We start from the raw sequence: 21117 nt of genomic DNA on the forward strand, positions 1-21117 counted from the left end.
GTTGCAAGGAAAGTTGGTCAAAGACAATGTGAGGAGGTCTTTCAGTCTCTAACTTTATCCTAAGAATGCTCTGTACTTCGACTGGCATAGAGAAAGAGTATACATCACATGCTATGATCAAAGTGCTGGAAATATGTAGTACGCTGTCTGGTATACTTTGGTGTATACATTCGAGAATTAACGATAAATGGACGTACTGGACATTTATCTATGTACATTCGCAGTATGTTATATGGCACTTGCAAAGTAGAGAAATGGTGGCTTAGCGATGATACAGACTCTGGGAAGCATGCTGCCGCATAATTGGGCTGTTTTGAAATTACAGTAAAATTGCTAAAACTGATTGTACTACCAACTGTGATGCTTATTATTACAATACATGAATGATGTCTTTTCCACCCCATCGAGCCGGCCAAAGTGGCCGTGCGGTTAAAGGCGCTGCAGTCTGGAACCGCAAGACCGCTACGGTCGCAGGTTCGAATCCTGCCTCGGGCATAGATGTTTGTGATGTCCTTAGGTTAGTTAGGTTTAACTAGTTCTAAGTTCTAGGGGACTAATGACCTCAGCAGTTGAGTCCCATAGTGCTCAGAGCCATTCGAACCATTTTGAACCACCCCATCGATTCACTGGTACACTGTTGATTACAACATAATGACTGACTGGCATCGCTTGATTGAGATGGAGAAAGAGTCTTGGTGGAGGGGCAACACCTTCCAGGGATGGTTAGCACCAAAACAGTGAGCACGTGTATGACTGTAGTATGAGGAATCAATCAAAATGGAACACCGAGCCATCAGCTATCCCGTCACTGTGAAAGATGAGTTTAAATGTGGAGGTCGTCAATTACCTTCAGACAGCTGTTTGGGAACGCTCCCCAACGCCGCAAAACTCTTCCATTTCCCATACATCGTGACTTTCTTTACTTCATATCATCCTTCCAGTTGATCCAATGGATTGAAATATGTTAATGCCAGTTTAGAACCTGACACAAACATCGAATTCGTGGTGGAAGAAACAAAATGTATGGCAGTGTAAAAACTGTGTTATACGCTGTTTGGACATGTTACATAAGAAAAATGCAATGTATCAGACAACAAAATAGAGACTCTCTCAAGCAACTAATAGTCTGTGGGATATGGTCCTCCTATAGTACAGGCCATGACACTTTACAACGGTCTGTGGAGACGACTTTGATCACTGAGGGGATCAACACCTGTACATTTAATAGGGTCGGCACATATGCTCAATGCCAGCACACAGACGGTATTTGTTATCGATAAATATATATCAGAAGACAGGGACATGGTAATATCTTATCGAGTCCTCTGTCTGATGAAGTTAGCAGAGTTTTTATAGTTTGCAATTTTTTTATTCTCTGTTGGATGGTGCATGATAGAGAGATTGTTTGGGTGACAGACGTGAATGGACCCTGAGGGACGCAGATTTGCTTTGGACTGCAGTATGTGTACGTAGTTCGGAGACGTTCTGCAATGCAGTAGCAAAATCCTCATTCTTCTCTCAGTTCCCATACTGTCTTTTTATACTACAAGCTCGTCTTACAGGAGGAAGCTCCGTCTGGCGCTAGCCTCAAACATTGTACACGGTTGGTGGAGGTAGAACATGCCCCCATTTCCAAGTGGTCGAGGCACGGTTCTGTTGCATTAACTCAGCTTACCCCATTTCTGCAGGGGTAGCGTGAGGTGGTAGACTGACAAGTAGTTACTGTCTAAACCCACATTGGAGTTTTACTGTAGCAAATAGGTTCGAAAAATGTTACTCGTTTCGAGATATGAGTGTGCCACAAATATGAACCAGTAGTGGCTATAGTCATTAAATGACATCTCCACAGGGTTCGACGCAGGTATGTGGTAGGAGAGACTGACTTGATTCCAAATCGCAGGCACCATTTCTACCAGAAAGATCTGAAAAACTAGTATACATTTCTTACGAACTCAGTCCAGCATTGATTTCTTTTAAAAAGTGATTCGTTGCATAGCACACCGTCTACTGTATGTGGCTGTTCTCAATCAGCCATCGCCTATAACTCAGTGGATATCTCATAGAACATCTGACATGGCATTGAGAAGGAATGTATTACAAATACTGGAGAAATATGTAGGAGCAGCATGAGGGAGTTGCAAATACTGGCTACATACCATGTTCCATAGTCGAATCACTTTATAAATTCGGTCATTTTATTAGTAGCTTACTAGGCAGGTGACATTGACCCACACTTTTGGTCTGTTAATACACACTGCAGCGATCACCATCTATATTCAATGCTGTGGTATTTATGTGGAAGACCACTTCATTTGGAAGCAATACCATATCTCGATTTATAAAGTCAGTATAGTTTCAAAGATAGATATTTGCATGTGTCGGTAGAATCAAGACCGCTTATGACAGTAACATAGTCGATACAATCGTGTCTTTAACATGTGGTGGCTTGTAAGACGATTACATCTCTCTTTCTAAGACAATGGCACCATTCGCAAGAAAAACTTATGAGACATGTCCATCCAACGCGGATTTTCGCTCAGTATTGTTTGGTATCGTCAGCATTTAGCATTTAGTTACTGTGCTTAGTGGTAAGGCGTTCATGATAGGTTAGCTGTGGGCTTATAAAGTATGTGTGCAAAGAAAATGACTATGTCCTGTCATAGGGAAAGTACCGATTTGACATGGAAAACTGCAATAGTTGTAGGGGGAGTAAAAGACTTTTTTACGTGTAAAATTAGGTCCAGACATAAGAATGGTACAGATATAACTATTTCCAGGGCCACAGGTGACACGAGCGGGTATTTCCAATACTTCTCTCATTGTTGAATGTCGTCAAATTGGGGCTGCAATCGTAATATTTAATTGTAAGTAGAGTGATATAATATATGTTGCTGCCTTCCTAGCACGAGTCTGTCTGAGGTGCGGCATTAGCCTGTCGCTGTAACGATTGACATTTCCAGCCTACGGTGTGAGCTGTCCAGAGCGGAGCAGCTGGCTGTGGTACAGGAATGTAGCTGACCCGAGGAAGTCACCCTCTAGACGGCTGAATAGCGAACTAACACTCAGTATGTGTTGGAAAACCTTCATGATCGCTTGTGTTCTTTTATGCAAATTTGAGAAGATTCAGTATGCACAGGTGTTTGTGCTGAGCCATTGTTCCCCCCCATGTAAATACTCCAACTGACCACTTCGACGCTTTTCCTCGTCATTATTTGGTTGAGAGAACATCTATTGTTTTGCTTCCAGATGGTGAAAGACGGGTAGAAGACATGTTCACTGGCTCGCTAGACATGAGAGACATCTTAGTTGACTTTGTAAAGTAGAAGGATGATTTGAAATCTGTTAAATCACTTACATAGGTATTTGTGAGTAGAACTATAATTTTCCTCAATTTTTTTGAGTTGTCACAAAGATTTTCGCAGTTATTCGGTGGTTGTCAGCACGCTCCACCTCGCTGCACCTCACTAAAGTTTTGGGTTTGTAGAGAAATAATTTGTGCTCTTTATCTTCGGATTTATAGTGTGCAAGCGATCGGTAGCATACTGCTACGCGCTTGATATCGAGAACTACCGCGTAAATGGTATGGTATTCTGGCAAACCATGTGGAAATACATGTGTTCTTGTAAATCCAGAATATGGAGATGGGTGTAGAAACCAAGAAAGGTACCACGTCAGGGCCACAAATGGTAATGCCTTTGTACCGAGGGGAACCGACCTAGCCTTTGTGCAACAATTCGAAGAGTGATCACAGTTTGCTGAGGGTGCTCTGATCGCATATCAGGCAAGTGTGTGTGGAGGCAGTTGCCTTGTAATGATTGACCACGGTGGATGACCGACCTACCTCGTGGGAAATATCTAGCGCTGCGAGGATTATATATAGTGCATTTGCTTTTTCTGTCTGTTTTCACAGAATACGTACGAGTGTTTGGTGGTTGATTGCTATATGCAGGATGTAGAAGTGATGATTTTGTATGGAGCAGGATACAAATTGTGTTTACTACTACATCGATATGGTGTGTGGAGATACTACCCAGTTAGAGACCGGTTTAACACTGAAAAATACAAGCTTCCCTCAACATTAGAAGAGCAATGTAATTGTGGAAGTGTCTTTGGTGATAACTTCCATATTTTATGGTCTGTACCCCACTTTTGCAGGATTTAACTGTCAGTTCAATATGACTGCCGTATGATTTTTTTTGGTCTGCCCGAAATAGCTTTGGCGCTGAAAATCTCGTAATTTGTCTATCTGCCAAAAAACTGCTGACAGTGCTCCCACACCGGCAGCGCATTGGTTTGGTGGGTAAATTCAGTAAGAGCCAATCAGTATAGCCCATTCACAAGACATCCTCTGTGTGGGGCATAGGAGCCTCTACAGACTAATTTGAACATGTCGGGGAGCCCGCAGCTCGTGGTCGTGCGGTAGCGTTCTCGCTTCTCACGCCCGGGTTCCCGGGTTCGATTCCCGGCGGGGTCAGGGATTTTCTCTGCCTCGTGATGGCTGGGTGTTGTGTGGTGTCCTTAGGTTAGTTAGGTTTAAGTAGTTCTAAGTTCTAGGGGACTGATGACCATAGATGTTAAGTCCCATAGTGCTCAGAGCCATTTGAACCATTTTTTGAACATTTCGGGATAAAGTGTCTATGAAAGTCCCATGACGTCTGAGAGTAACGTGATGTCTTCTTTGTTCGAGTGTCCAATGGCACGTCCAAGCAGACCATCCTCCTCTGACAGGATGCTGTCTGTAATCCGCCAATGTGGTTTTAGAGCATCTCCAGACCAGCTGCTGTAGGACACCGAAAATTCTAGCTGTTTTTCTCATGTGTAGGACAGTGCTTCGAACTCTGTTTGTGTAATTGTTCTGATTTTCCGTCTGTGCTTGGACACCAGTGCGTGCTTCGAGAAGTGAGTAAAAAATAATGTCCCTGACTCCAGCAGCAGCATATATAAAGTAAGCCCACTCGATGTTTCAGAAAATTGATGAACACCACAGAAATTTTTCTCTCGCTCTGACAACTAAAACTTGAAGTGTGGTGAGCGTCCTGTTTTTAGATTTACACAGATATTTATTTCGTCTTCCAGGTTTCATCGTTTTGGTGTGTAAAACCAGATATAGCAGCTGATATGGGTTTCGGAATCTGTTTCCCACAAAAGTATCTCAAGAAGTTTTTACAAGTGTGTGGCGATCTGTTTTTAGTCAGTGTTCGAATGTGGCGGTATACAATCACAAAATTGTAGCAAACTACTGTTCAGCTGTGTTTCTGGAAAGTGTATTTACAGACGTATTCAGCTGGATTTAGTAACTCCTGAAGCAGATTGTTCTGAAAGACAAGGGATTTCCCACAAAAGCGCACGAAGTGTCTCAGGGACGGTTTCGCGAGTATGTCGCGATCTTCTTTTACAATAGGTGTTCAAGTGTAGCGGTGGTGGTATTCCTCTGAATAAAACGCGTAATTGTCTAAATATTCTGACGTCATCCGCAAAGCTCTCTCTCTCTCTCTCTCTCTCTCTCTCTCTCTCTCTCTTTCTCTTTGTGCTGTGGTACATTTACTTACTGTGATATCTTTAAGTTATGATTGTGACAATATTCTGCAACACCAGATGCAGTAACTCCTGAAGCAGTTCATTTTCAGCGACAAAGGGTACCCGTGCATGGGGGATGGGAAGGAGGACAGCCTCGGGTATTTCCACCACGACAGGAAGTGCTGAGTGCATGGCCCGGCTGCAGCCATGTGACTGTGACATAAGCAGGCGGGCTCCCTGCCCATGCCGTAAGCCGGCACGTTGCCTCTCTTCCAACTGGGCGTAGAGATTCTGTGGGTAAATTATAATGCCTCTCACACTTCGGAAGTCTGACTGACTCGTCTTTTATCGAGTTATCTACGGTTATAGCACACACATTTGTCAGCATGAGTTGCAAACCATAACTTAGCCCCATCTTCATTATTTCATTAAGCTTATTTGTCTTCACCAAATTTCATTGCTATCGACTCAGTCCTCAGATGCTAATATACTCTTCTTTTTCCAGCACAGACATCTCGTCCGTTGAACACATAAACAATTATGTCCATCCCCCCAGTCCAGCAGCTAGGCACAGAGTCTTTCTCCCACGATCTGCCCCCAGATCAAATGGCGAGAGGGCAAGGACGACAGAGTCATGTGGTGACAGTGCTGTGAACTAGGTCAGTAGGACTACGGACCTCATGGTGAATGCACTGGATGGAGCTATTGTCTATGACAACTCAAATTGTTTAAATAAGCAATGCATACTTACATCAGTCCTATCTGGCTGCCCAGCACACACTGTGTCCTTTTCCGCCAATTTCCAGATTGACCTTCAGTCAGCTGTTCGGAAACGCTCCATTATGCATCAAAGCAAAACAATCATCCAATTTGTGTGTTGTGGGAGGAAGCTTTGTTTGGCGTTGGTCTTACACATCATAATTTTGAAAAAACTCACTATATCCAGTTCTGTACACAGAATAGAGTCATACCGACAATTGATGTAGAATATGAACAGGGCTCAGTTAACAGGGTAGATTTCTCCAAATTTTTGAGCGTTCACATTGATGACAATTTGAACTGGAAGAAGCATATTACTGAGCTTCTCAAACAACTAAGTTCAGCTTCTTTCACTCTTCGTATAATCGCTAGTCTTGGTAATAAACATATCGGCCTCCTTACGTACTTTTCATATTTCCATTCAATAATGTCTTATGGAATAGTTTTTTGGGGTAACTCACCACTTGGACATAAAGTATTGATTCCACAAAAGAGTTCAGTGAGAATAATTGGTGGTGTTCACCCAAGCACGTCATGTAGGCACCTTTTCAAGGAGATAGGTATTTTGGTTCAAATGGCTCTGAGCACTATGGGACTTAAAATCTGAAGTCATCAGTCCCCTAGAACTTAGAACTACTTAAACCTAACTAACCTAAAGCCATCACACACATCTATGCTTGAGGCAGGATTCGTACCTGCGACCGTAGCGGTCGCGCGGTTCCAGACTGTAGCGCCCAGAACCGCTCGGCCACCCCGGCCGGAAGTTAGTTATTTTAACTGCACCATCAGAGTACATATATTCGCTAATGAAATTCGTTACAAATAATCCATCTCAATTCGCGAAGAACAGTGATGTTCATACGTACAACACTAGAGGGAAAAATGTCCTTTCCTGTCCTTTATTGAAGCTGTCAGTTGCTCAAAAAGGAGTACATTATTCAGCAACAAAAATCTTTGATCATTTGCCCAACAACGTAAAGTGTCTGGCAGGTAGCAGATCAAGTTTTAAATCTAGCTTAAAATCCTTTCTTTTGGACAACTCCTTCTACTCCATGGACGAGTTTCTGTTTCAGAAATGGTAAAAAAATGTACCTCTAAATGCAGTTGCACGTGTAGAACTAAAAATTTCAGTAATATTAATATTAGAACTATTCATATATATCATATCGATAAAATAATCGGGAAAATGATCTACGGAACATGGCATAACTAAAACTAAACTTAACTATTGGGGGAACTACGACAACATGTTCCCATTTCCACCGAATCTTCAAACCACGGTTTTGTCGCACTAACTCAACTCACTCTGTTTCTACACAGGTTGCAGAAGGTGGTAGATATAGCGCTCTCTGACTTCTGCTCAGTTCAGACATAAACTGGAACGATCACATGGACAAAGCTGCAGAGACTGAAGAACAGCTACAAGATGCATAGGGGCTACCTAAAAACTACGTTGGAGTTTAACCATAGCAGATACGTTCAAGAAAGGTGACTTGTTTCGAGATATGTGAGTGCCACGAATATGATTCACTAGTAGCTCTAATCATTAAGGGACATTTCCATATCGTCCAATGCAGGTATGTGGTTGAATGGGAGGGCTTGATTCCAAATCGTAGACAGCATTTCTACCAGAAAGCGTAACACTATACATCTGAAATGTCAGTGTATTGGTCATAGGATTTTGTCCATTTCTGACGACCACAATCTAGCGCTACATTCTTTTTTTAAGTGATTCTCTGACGTGGCATCGAGATAGAATGTGTTACAAATACTGGAGAAATATGTAGCAGCGGAATGAGAGAGTTGCAAATACCGGCTTCATACCACGTTCCTTAGCCAAATCACTTTCTAAATTCAGTGATTTTATTAGTAGCTTACATCGCAGGCAACGTGCACCCACAATTTTGGTATGTTGATACACACTCCAGCGATCACCATCTATATTCAATTTCGCGGTATTTGTGTGGAAGACCACTTCATTCGGAAGCAGTACCATACCTCGATTTCCTTGATTTATAAAGCCTATATAGTTTTCAACTTGGATATCATTAGCAACACTTGTCTGCGCCGGTACAACGAAGACTGCTTGTGACAGTAACATAGCTGTTGCAATCGTGTTTTCTTAATAGCTGGCCTCTTATAAGACAATTACGTCTCTGGTCTTAAGACACACTGGTACCACTCGCAAGAAAAACAAATGAGATGTCTCCATCCATTCCGCATTTTCACTCTATATTGTTTGGTATTACCAACTTTCAGTTATTAGCGAAGTATTGTACTTTGTAGGGGATGTGTGATAGATTTGCTATGATCAGCTGGCTTGTAAAGTATGTATGTTTTCCGACATAAGCAAAGGAAAATGACTATGTCCTGTAGTAAGGAAGGTATGGATTTGACGTGGAAAACTGTGACAGCCGCAAGAGGAATGAAAGGCATTTTTATGTGAAAAATTATGTTCAATCGTAAGAATGCCATAGATATTTATATTCCCAGAGCCACAGTGGTCAGGAGAGGGTATTTCCGATACTCCGCTCTTTGTCGAATGTCGTCAGATTGAGACTGCGTTAGTAAAATTTTATTTTAAGTATAATGATAAAATATATGTGGCTGGTTCCTTAGGGTGATTCTGCCTGGCGTGCGATGAGTGAATATCGGCTGTGACCGGTGACCAGAACAATCGACATTTTTGGCTTACGGTGGGAGCTGTCCAGACTGGAGAAGCAGGCTGGGGTACAGAAATGTAGCTGACCTCAAGCCGTCACCATCTAGGCTGGTGAAAAGTGAACGAACTAATGCTCAGTATGTGTTGGGCAGCCTTCACGATCGTATGTGTTCTCCGTGGAAATATGAGAAGATTCATTGAGGGCGTGTATGTATGTACCGGACAGTACAGCTGACTGCTTCTACACATATCCTATCATTATTTGGTTGAGAGAACATCGAGTGTGGTGTGTGTTGTGTGCATCTAGGTGGTGAAAGACAGCTGGAATACACGTTTGCTAGTTCTCTAGACATGACAAACACCTTAGTTGACTTTGTAAAGTAGAAGGATGATTTGCAATCTGTTATATCACTGATATCGGTGGAACTACCAATTTCCTCTTTTTTTCGGGTTTTCACGTAAAGGTCTCTGCAGGCGGGATAAGTTTCTAGTCACTCAGTGGTTTGCAGCTCGTTCCACCTCGCTGCATCTCGCTGAAGTTTCGGGATTCTAGAGAAATAATTTCCACGTTTTATCTTCGGAATTATACTGTGCAAGGGATCGGTAGCACATCGCTATGTGCTTGACTTCGAGAGCTATGACGTAAATGGTATGATATTGTGGAAAACCATGTGAAAATACATGTTTTCTTGTAATCCGAGAGTATGGAGATGGGTGTGGAAAGAAGCATTGCAGTAATCTAGCTAGCAAGCAGGGAGGGTCGGAAAAATTAATGCCTTTGTGCCGAGGAGAACCAGCCCAGCCTTTGTACAACAGTTCAGAGAGTGACCGCTGTCTGTGGAGGGCGCTCTGATCTCTCATTGGGTCGATGTCTGTGTGGGGGCTATCGACTTCTGTTAGATCTGTTTGTCTTTGTGGTACATGAAGAGTACGAGAGTATGATGGTCGATAGCTGTATGCAGGATTCAGAAGTTATGATTTTGTATGGCACAGGATACAAATTGTGTGTTTACGAAATCGATATGGCGTGTGGTGATATTGCCCGGTTGGAGATCGGTTTCATGCTGAAAAAAAGTTAAAGCTTTTCTCGACAGTAGCAGAGCAGAGTAATTGCAGAAATGTCTTTTTTCCGTATTTCATGATTCGCAGACTACTTTTGCAGGGTTTAACTGTCAGTGCTAAATGACAGCTGTATGTTTTTTCGATCTGTACAAAATAGTTTTCCCGCTAAAATTCTCGTCTTCAGAAAATGGTGGACAGTGCTCCCACACTGTCAGCAGCAGCAGTTTGGCAGGTAAATTTAGTAAGAGCCAGTCAGAATGCTCCAATCACAAGACATCCTTTGTGCGTGGCTTAGAAGCCTCTACAGACTCGTCCAAACGAGACGGGAGAAACGTATCTACGGAAAGTTCTGTGACGTCTGAGAGTAACGCGATGTCTTCTTTGTTTGAGTATTGAGAGAGATGTCCAAGCAGTCCATCCAGATTTGGTGGGTTACTGTCCCGCATTTGCCACTGTGGCTTTAGAGTATTTTCAGACCAGCAGCTATAGGACACAGAACATTCACCGAAAATTCCAACCATTTTTCTTGTCTGTAGGACAGTACTTCGAATTCTGTTTGTGTAACTGTTCTGATTTTGCTGTCTGTGCTTACGCACCAGTGTGCGCTTCGAGAAGTGAGGAAAATAACGTCCCTACCTCCAACAGCAAATATAAAAGTAAGCCCACTCACTGTTTCCGAAAAGTGTTGAATTCCATAACAGGTGCAAAATTCAGAAATTTTTCTCTCTCTCTCTCTCTCTGGCAGTGCCTTCAAACAAGCAGATAGAGCTCTAAAAGTGGTGGGCGTTCTGTTTAGAGTATCAGATATATGTATTTTGACTTCCAGATATCATGGTTTTGGTGTGTAAAACTTGATACTGCAGCTGATATTGGTTTGAGGATCTGTTTCCCACAAAAGTGTGTGAAGTGTCTAGGCAGGTTTCACAAGTGTGCAGCGATCTTTTTAGAATCCATGCTCGAGTGTGGTGGTATATATCGCAAAATAGAGACAAACTGCAGTACAGCGATCTTTTTTCGAAGTGTATTTACAAATGTATTCAGTTGGATTTAGTAACCCCCGAAGCTCGTGCTCAAAGACAAGTGTATTTCCCACAAAAACATGCTAAGTGTCTCTGAAGTTGGTTTCACAAATGTGCTACGATCATTTTAGAGTATGTGTTCAAATGTGGCAGTGGTGGTAATCCTTGGAATTGTTTACATATTTTCGCGTCATCTGTAGGCTCTTTCTCTCTCTCTCTCTTTGTACTGTGGTAATTTTGTCCCTGTGACATCTTCAAGTTATGTATGTGACAATATTCCGCAACACCAGGTACAATAACTCCTGAAGCAGATCATGTTCAATGACAAAGAGCATCTGTGCGCCGAGGATGGGAAGGAGGAAAGCTGCGGGTATTTTCAATGCGTGGTCCTGAGGCTGTAAGCCGGTGCAGGAACTATTGGGGCAGGGAGCCCGGAGCAAGCCTCTCTTCTAGCAGGGTGCAGAGACTCAGGGATGAACATCTTGCCTCTTGCACTTCGGAAGACTGACTGACTGGACATATATCGAATGATCTACAGATACAGCACACGCATTTATCAGTATGAGTTGTGAAGTGTAGCTTAACCCCATCCTGCTGCATCTTTGTTATGTCATGAAACGCATTCATCTTCATCTTCACCAAATATAATTGCTATCGACACAGCTCTCAGATCATGGTTACAACTAATATACTCCTTTTCCATCACCTATATCACATCCATTGAACACAGTAAACAACTATGTCTGTACTCCCAGTCTGGCAGCTAGACACATACAGAGTCCTTTCGCCGCCATTTTTTCCCCAGACCGCCAGCTTGGATTACGTCATGGGAGGATAGAGAGGGAGGGCCGACGGAGCCCTCTGGTGATGGTGTTGTGTACTAGGTCAATTGGTGTCTGGACCTTATGGTGAATACACCCAAAGGAGATAGTGTCTATGACAACTAAAATTGTTTAAATAAACAATTCATACTTATGTCCATCCTATTCAGCAGCCCGACACAGACTGAGTCCTTTTCCCGCCAATTTCCAGTTGGGGGAGAGAGGGGGTGGGGGCAATTCATACAAAATAAAGACTTACATCCGTCCTATCCAACAGCACAGCACTGACTGTGTCCTTATCCTGTCAATTTCCAGTTGAGAAAAGAGTGTGGGAGGGGATGGGTTGGGAGGGGGGTTAGGTTAGTGGAGGTGGCCCAATTGACCTATTTTCCATCCAAAATTTGAACTTTCCACAAAATTTGAACCGTGTGTTGCTGCCATCTTGGACCCGCCATCTAGAAAACATTTGGCAACAATGCAGAGTGGCATGATGCTGATCTTGCCCTACTACTCACCTGATCATAACCCATGTGACATTTGTCTGCAGGATTATCTGAAACATGTTGTCTTCAGTGCTCCATTTTCGAATGTAACTGAGCTGAAGGCACGCATTGCATATTGCATTCCTATCTGTTGTGGAACATGCTGTTTCTCGGTTTCATCTTGTAGCAGAAAATGGTGGAAAGCATACTGAACATGTCTTGCACCAGTCTCATGACAGTTAGAAACCGTCGTCATCTTGCTTTAAAAATTGACGTCATTTTGCTTTTTATGCAGTTTTTTGCCTCAGGACCATTAAAACCAGATTTTTCCTATCCGATGTAATACGATCTTGGATAAGCTCACCTGTCTAGCAGCGCCATCACTGTTGACTGCTGAACTTGTGCAGTAATACACATTGAACAATACAGATGGTGTAATGTGCAACTACAACCACAGCCATCGTATTGTGAGTCATCGGTCACTTGTAGCCGACTCCGTTTACAGTAAGACTCTTACAGCGACATTTACTGGTAAAACTTTTGTTAATTTTTTTTGTTCCACGACGTTTCACCCTCCATGAATAATATGATGTTGAAATATGTCGTCATATGTGATGTGGTTCTCTTTCTATAGCGTTTTGAAATTGGAACTTTAATTATGGACACTCTGTGTTTTAACCAGAGCGCGGTTCTAAACTACCTGGAACAGGTGGTTTACAAACAAGGTATTTAATAATGTTTAGCAGGATATATTGTCATGTCCACCATTAAAAATTTAGCAATGATCCTAAATGATTGCTGAATGATGAGTCTCCTGCAATTATTACAGTGTGCTTGAGGAATTTAGGTACTAATGAACTGAGGTTCTCTTTATAATTTTTGAATAAATCAGGATAGCGAGTCTGGCGGTCGAGAGAAGGATCCAGTTACAAGTGTATACCCACAGACAAGTCTGAATCTTGCCAAAACATTCTCACATGCAATTTGCATTTCTGTCCTTGTGGGTTTGAGTTTCTTGTCTACTAAAACAAACATAAACCTCTTTTCCCTAGAAGCCTGTCCCATTGATATACGCTTTCCCACAAATCTCACTGCTGTCATTTTCAGGTTTTAATTAGATTTCTGTAGCTAGTATTATCTGAGCTTCACTCGTTTTTAGGAATGTTTCAAAATCTGGCACTTTGTTGCGAATGATACAGCAGTTTGCAGTAGGATTTTAAAATATGTCTGAAGTAGTGCTGGAGGGAAATGACACCATGAATCCTTCAGGGCTGTCCATAAATCCGTAAGAGTACGAGGGCGTGGAGAGCTCTCCTGAACAGAAAATTGCAAGGAATCCCAGATATGATCAATAATGTTCATGTCTGGGAAGACTGGTCACCAGCGGACGTGTTTAAGCTCAGAATTGTGTTCCTGGAGCCACTCTGTAGCAATTCTGGACGTGTGGGGAGTCGCATTGTCCTGCTGGAATAGTCCAAGTCCGTCGAATTGCACAATGGACATGGATGGATGCAGGTGATCAGACGGGATGCGTAAGTATGTATCACCTGTCAGAGTCGTATCTAGACGTATCAGGGGTCCCATATCACTCCAACTGCAAACGCCGAACACCATTACAGAGCTTCCACCAGCTTGAACAGTCCCCGGCTGACTTGCAGGGCCCATGGATTCATGAGGTTGTCTCCTAACCGTACACGTGCATCTGCTCGGTAGAATTTGAAACCGGACTCTTCCGACCAGGCAACATATTTCCAGTCATCAACAGTCCAATGTCGGTGTTGACGGGCCCACGCGAGGCGTAAAGCCTTGTTTCGTGCAGCATCGACGGTACATGAGTAGGCCTTCGGCTCCGAAAGCCCATATCGATGATGTTTCATTGAATGGTTCGCACGCTGACACTTGTTGATGGCGCAGCATTGACACCTGCAGCAGTCTGCGGAAGGGTTGCACTTCTGTGACGTTGAACGATTCTCTTCAGTCGTCGTTCGACCTGCCCTTGCAGAATCTTTTCCCGGACGCAACAATGTCTGAGATTTGATGTTTTATCGGATTCGTGATATTCGCCGCACACTCGGGAAATGGTCATAGGGGAATATTCCCGCATCATATCTACCTCGGAAATGTTATGTCCCATCGCTCGTGCACCGACTATAATGCCACGTTCAAACTCACTTAAATGTTGATAACCTATCATTGTAGCAGCAGTAACCGATTTAACGACTGCGCCATACACTTATCTTATGTAGGCTTTGCCGACAACAGCTACATAGTCTGCTTTTTTATCTGTCTCTGTATTTGAATACGCATGCCTATACCAGTTTCTTTGGCGCTTCAGTGTATTATGTAGACTGAATGGAGAGTCTGCTACACTAAAAAAACTCATGTGCATCCAACACATATTCAGGTACACTCATTCAACTGCCTGGGTAGCAGCCTCTGATGTGTAGAGGATACCCAAACCACTGAGGGGTACCCTACATTTCTCAACGGTACGGGGCAAGTCTAAGAAGTAGCAGCCTAGCTTGTCACCGAACCTTCACAGGGACTGGATTAAACCTTCCATGCAACTCAGAACATGATGGCCATTATCAGTTATGGGATCAATTATGAAGATTGTGAGATTCACTGAAAGTCTGTGAACAAAGTTGGTATTCTAGCCTTTTCTGCTGGTTGCTGGAATGATCTAAGTTAGACATCAGAATCCAGACGACAGACATCGTTTCCACCAACGAACGCCGACTGCCAGCTGCCGAAATAACTCTTCAGCATGTCGGATAACATCCACAGGTAGCTATACTGAGTGTACATGAGGTTATTTCACATCTCTCGCTGGTAGTTCTCTAAGTGGTAGCATTATGTGTCACATGTTTTTAACTGCCAAAGATTATTAGAGCTCTACCCTTTTATGTTTCCCACCCCTTGACTCAGGATACAGCGTTTTCTCAATAGATTAAGTGAGTCTCACTGGCTTAGTTTCTGTTTCAATGGAAGAAAGTGCCTCGAACTTGTTGCTTAAGGGGACTGATGTAACATTCTAAGTTGTCCCTGGTCCCCAGTCTCCCCTGTACAGGAGTTCACTGACATGCCACTCACAATCAGATGGACAAGTAGATCCGATATTTTCCGTAGAGAAGACACCATTCACAGGCGAGGATAGAATCTGAGGTATCATTGGTATCTCTGGTACATGACTTCTGATACTCCTTCCAACACACCCATTCGCAGCAGCTTCCAATCACATGACAATAGTCAATGTGATTACCAGCTGCTTACAAAGAGCAAGTAACTCATCCCACGCTAGAGAACAACAATATAGTGGGATTGTATCATGGCACTAATACTGTCCTTTAAACTAATTTTTAGAGCAAATATTCCCAGATATACATGCGGATATCGGCATCGCTGTGGTATTTTATCGGCAAAGTAATTATTAGGGGTGTGGATATCCGGGTCAGTGCCGTCCTGTAAATATAATAATTTGGTTAGAAAAACACAGTTTCATTTTTGATCAGTTACCAGGGCACCCCAGGGGAACTTGACAGTGTAAAATGGAAATATATTGGATTTCAGTTAGTCATAGATGCAACAACAGAGTGATAAGGAAGTACAGTTTTGGAAACGAAGTTGGTAAGTATGGCAAGCGGGAGGGGGAGGGGAGGAGGGGAATCATCATCAATGGCGGCTTTTATAAAAAATCGAGCTTGACAATCTGTATCCTTGTAAGCTGGCTCATGCTACGCTGTCTTACTATATACGTAAACTAAACAATACTGGCACAAAAACTACTGATATATCCTTTCAAGGTTAGTATATCAACTAACGACATTGCAGCATTGTATTTGGTAAGAATAGTTATTAAGACAAAGTAATTAGTGGCTGATGTAGGTTTTGGTAGTTGTGACACATTAAATATACAAACCACTGGGAGTCTATAGCCGTGTAGCGTGGTGTCTTCGAGAACCCGCCGAAATCCACGTATTGGTAACACGTAAGACATTCTCTGTGACTCTATTAGGGCAGCTCTGGTGTAAACCAACCTAAAAATAATGAAAGTTTTTGCCATTATATTACTGCTATGAATTCTCAGGCTTCATTTTTATGGGAGGTGCATCAAAACATGTGATAAAGGTCAATGCCTAAGTTATTTATCTATCAGTTATATTCAACTAGACTATTGAAAAAGAATGCATTGGTAGAGTAGTACTTTCAAACAAGCAAATAAAAGTATTTCTAACTCAGGATGACTAAATATCGCATGTCGTATAACCATTTGAGTGCTACGCCTCGGAAGAATAAAGTGTTGTTAAGATGTTTATTGATCATGCCACCAAATCGCCAAATCGAAAGATGCAAAAACGGAGCCTGAAATATTCGATTCACAGCTCTCGATACTGCTTCTCTGAAGAAGATCACATCACAGTTTCTATTTGCGATCGTTGCATGGGTACAGAAATGACGTGTAGTGGAACTATAGCTCCATCTTAGTGAGGATAATCTGTTATAAAATAAGGGACCAGTAAAGTTTGTAGGGAGTATAACAGTTTACGTTGAAATCAGAATGAATGTCCATATTAACAATTAAGTACAAGAATAAAAGCTATATCTTTATAAATTGTCATGCACCTATTAATTATGATAACAGAAAAAATTTTCAGAAAGTAAATCAGTTTTGGGGTCTTTTGGATCTGAAATCTCCAACAGACCTAAAAAAATGTTAAAATAATTCTCAGCGGCTTCAATGTGCAAGTTGGGAAAGTAAAGCAATTTGAGAATGCTGTCGGCGAATATCTAGCACACCTGAGAACAAACGGTAATGGCGAAAAACTGATTAGTATGTGTAAAATGTTACAGTTAAAACTAATCTCGACACATTTTTGCAACCTGTCCAGAATAGCCAAAGCTTGAACATCTCCAGCTCCAACCTAAGAGAATTTCAACTGGATCACATAGCCATATCTAAAGGAATATCATGGAAATCATGAATATTAAAGTAATCAGAACTGGGGAATTTAATTCAGATCATTATCACTCTAAGATCAAAATCCGATTTCTCCCATATAAAAAAAGTACAGCCAAGAATATAATCAGATACAACTCCACTACAGTTAATATTACGAAGCAAAATATAGAAAAATTTAGAGACGAAATTGAGACAACAAAAAAGGTGACTGGCAAGAACTCCATGTACAAATTACTAAAACAGCAGAGAAAACTTTAGAACTGGACAAGAATAAAAAGAAAACATGGTGGAACAGAGAGGGAGTGAAATTAAATCAGACGGAAGGTCTAATCCCCCAGCCAAATGCTGCTTTTAACAAGAGAAGAAACCTTTTCACATCCAGCAGCATAGACGAACATCTCAGGAAAAATCTCATAAAGACGTTTGTTTGGAGTGTGCTTATGTACGGAAGTGTAACACGGACACATGATAATCTCAGAAAAAAATAAAATAACAGCCTTCGAGATGTGGTGGTACTGTAGAATGCTCAAGATTTCCTGCGTAGACAAAACATCAAACGAACAGGGGCTCCACTCAGGCCCAGAAGGAACACATGGGTCGGCCATCTGTTGAGACATGATGGTATCATAAAAGTATCATTGAAGAGACAGTAGAAGGGAAAAATACAAGAAGCAGACCGGGACTAGAATACATCAACCAGATCTTGAGGATACCAGCTGCACCATCTATGCAGCCCTCAAGGGGAAGGCCGAAGACAGAAATGCATGGAAAACAGCTGCTAACCAACCTGATGGCTGAAGACATGAGAAGAAGAAGAAGGTAGTGCTATTACCTCACAGTGGAGCACACAAACTGCTACATTGCACGAAATACAAACATAATTTTCCCCGATTTCTGAGCCCTGAACTGCCTTACTGACCCATGCGACTGAACACAGGTTTCGTCTACATAAAATAAAAAATAAAAAAATTAAGAAACGTCGGTTCGTTAGGTAATGAACACGATCTTTCTTTCGTTGAGCAGAACCTTTCCGCTTTGGAAGAAACTATTTAATTTTCATATAGCAAGTTGCGTTTCACGGAATACAAAATCTCCACCTTCAAGAAGAAGTTTTTTTTAAGTTTTTGCAGTTCTCTACACAGATGAATTTCACTTTTATCATTTCCTCGCTGTACAGCAACCCGCAACTGCAGAGAAGCCAGGATATATTTGTTCATACGAAACGAATTTTAATTTCAAGTAGAATATCCTTTTTAAGAATAGCAGTTACAACTGTGTTTTAAGAAATGTAGGTCTTTTTGTTTCACAGAAGGAGATATTGTCAAGCATTATATTATTAAATAAAGAAACAATAAAACAATGATGATGCGTTGAAGCAAAGAAGGAGAGTGAATTTATGGGCTAAAAGAGGAGATGAGCAGCCCATATAAAAAAGAAGAAAAAATAGAAAGTTGGCAGCGCACTCACTCGCGAAAGACAAACGTACCAGGTTCGAGTGCCGGTCCATCGTACAGTGTTAATGTAAAATTTCATGCTTTACTATTGTAACTCAGATCAGGAAATATTCCTCATGATAGTGATTTTTTTTAAGATAGTGTATATCTTCTGTATTAGTCGTTCTTTTGTGACACACGGTTAAGTTTCTACTACAAACCGTCCTTCCTCGAATAAATATTGTAATTAGATGTATAGATAGTTGTCAGCAGCTTTACTGATACCCAAGACTGTAAGTTGAAGAATCAAGAAGAAAAACAAGAATTCTAGTTATTTCACTTTCAGAAGATGATCAAAATAGAAGTATGGCATTGTAATATATGAGTATGCAAGAAGACTGTGAATTCAGTAATTACTAGGGACATTTCATAAGTAATGCTCATGTTGGTATTACTGTGGATTGTTTGACGTAACAACAGTGAAAATTACGCCACATGTAGCCGGGAGCTTGAGGAAGAAGCATGTGCTTTTGTTTTTTCGCTTTGTACTTTAACATAAAATTGCCAAGAGGCAGAAGTAGACCCTGCAGGGGCCTCGGGTACTGTGTCTGTTGACAATCAGGGGTCATACATCAAGACAGAAACTTTACGTGGCCAAAACCCAACAGAAATCCAAAGTGCGTTAAGTGAAGTTTTTGGTGTATTTAGAGCGGACCGTAGTACAATTTCACGTTGGGTTAATCGTTTTCGTGGTGGTCGTATGAGCATAGATGATAATCCAAGATCTGGAATGCCAGAAACGCAAACAGATGAATGGATTGTGAAACTTGTGGCAGATGCTCAGGGAAGAGATTGCAGTGCAATTTGTGAGGAACTCTCTGAAGCCACGGCAATTCCCCCAACATCAGTATTTCGTATGATGACAAATGATTTGAAGAAGAGAAAAATTCCTGCGAGATGGATCCCACACAGTTTCACTGCTGAAGAGAAGCAGAAACGTTGGAACCATGCTCAGACAACGATTCGTCCGTGAAAGTAAAGGATTCTGGCGTCGAATTGTACATATTGATGAAACCCAGGCTAGAGACTTTGAACCGGAGTTGAAATAACAGTCCAACGAGTAGAGACCTTCAAAGTCAAAGCAAGTAATGATCACCAAGGATTCATCATGACAGATAGAATACCATGTGGAACAAGTGTTGCAGCTGTGTATTATCCTAACTTCATTCAAAACCTACGCAGAAAAATGCACAATCCCCACACCTCAGCTGCTCGAGCCACTCATTCTTTACGACAATGCTCGCCCGCGTATCGGCAATGTTGTTGCCCGAAAACAGTGCGAAAACGGGTGAGAACTGTTGCCGCATGCCCCCTGCGGCCCGTACAGCCGGGACATGAGACCAGCAGACTTCGACTTGTTCCCGATGTTGAAAAAACCTATGAAATGTCACTCGTATAATAGTAAACGAAGAGGACAGTCGTGGTACTGATGGTAGATGACAGAAAACTGAGATGCTATAAGAGTATGAGAGTATTTTTTAAAAAATAAATAACTGTACAGGTAAAGCAAAGCACACAACAAAGAAACTGTAGAGAACTGAAAAGCGAGACGACGTTTCAAAATTAATATTGTAAACAGTCAATGCTACACAGATAATGGTAAATCTCAAGTCATTTCTCGAAATGAGGGTTTGTGGGTTAGATATGTCACAAAATTGCAAATTCTAGATTTCAAGTCTCATCAGTTTTCTCCTATACGTTTAACGGTAAAAAGTTTATCCAAGTACCTGTCTTTGTCTTCGAGTGTTGGAGGTCTGTCAGTACCAACTGCTTCTTTTATCTCATTGTGCACTCGTTCTTGGACATCGGGATGCCGTAACATCATAAGAAAAGCAAATTGAAGAGCGCTGCTTGTTTCTTCCAAGCCAGCAACTAACATGTCGTATAACACCATGAGAAGCTGATCCTCTGGAAAATAAAGAACAACATAACAAATTGGTCGCGAAGAGATTATCTAACTAAAATTCCCAAGAAAAGTCTTGTAGCACTGGTGTACCTGTGAAAACATTTGGAATTAGATTAGAGCAGTGATTGAAAGACCAGGCTTTATGAAAATAACACAATAAAAACAAATTAGTAAGAAAAGTACAGGCAATCCCTTGGAAATTGCACGTATGTGAAATCAAAATCTGCATCAGGATAACATTCAATAACATGTTGCTGTTCAACACACATAGCAACATGGTTTGATCCACTTTGGCTCATTGTCCACGTTAGTTGCAGCTGAAGCCTATTTCAGTTTTCGATGGCAGCATCCCGAGTAAGATTTCCACGACTATGCACTGATAGTGTCAACTTGTTCCAAGCATGCTCAGTCGGATTCGTGTCATCAAATACCGTAG

At 41.8% G+C, this 21117-nt stretch overlaps 1 protein-coding gene across 1 annotated transcript in view; it reads right to left on the minus strand.

The window, feature by feature from the left end:
* LOC124795919 (methyl farnesoate epoxidase-like) overlaps positions 1–21117 on the minus strand; it is a 325562-nt gene that overhangs the window by 56787 nt on the left and 247658 nt on the right. The window contains exons 6-7 of the mRNA XM_047260000.1: positions 20503–20683; positions 16242–16359 (exon numbers count right to left, since the gene is read on the minus strand). Of these exons, the coding sequence (XP_047115956.1) occupies positions 16242–16359; positions 20503–20683 (299 nt within the window). The remainder of the gene's footprint in view (positions 1–16241; positions 16360–20502; positions 20684–21117) is intronic.

Source organism: Schistocerca piceifrons, chromosome 4 (genome assembly GCF_021461385.2).
Source record: "Schistocerca piceifrons isolate TAMUIC-IGC-003096 chromosome 4, iqSchPice1.1, whole genome shotgun sequence".
In the NCBI taxonomy this organism is placed as follows: Eukaryota; Metazoa; Arthropoda; class Insecta; order Orthoptera; family Acrididae; genus Schistocerca; species Schistocerca piceifrons.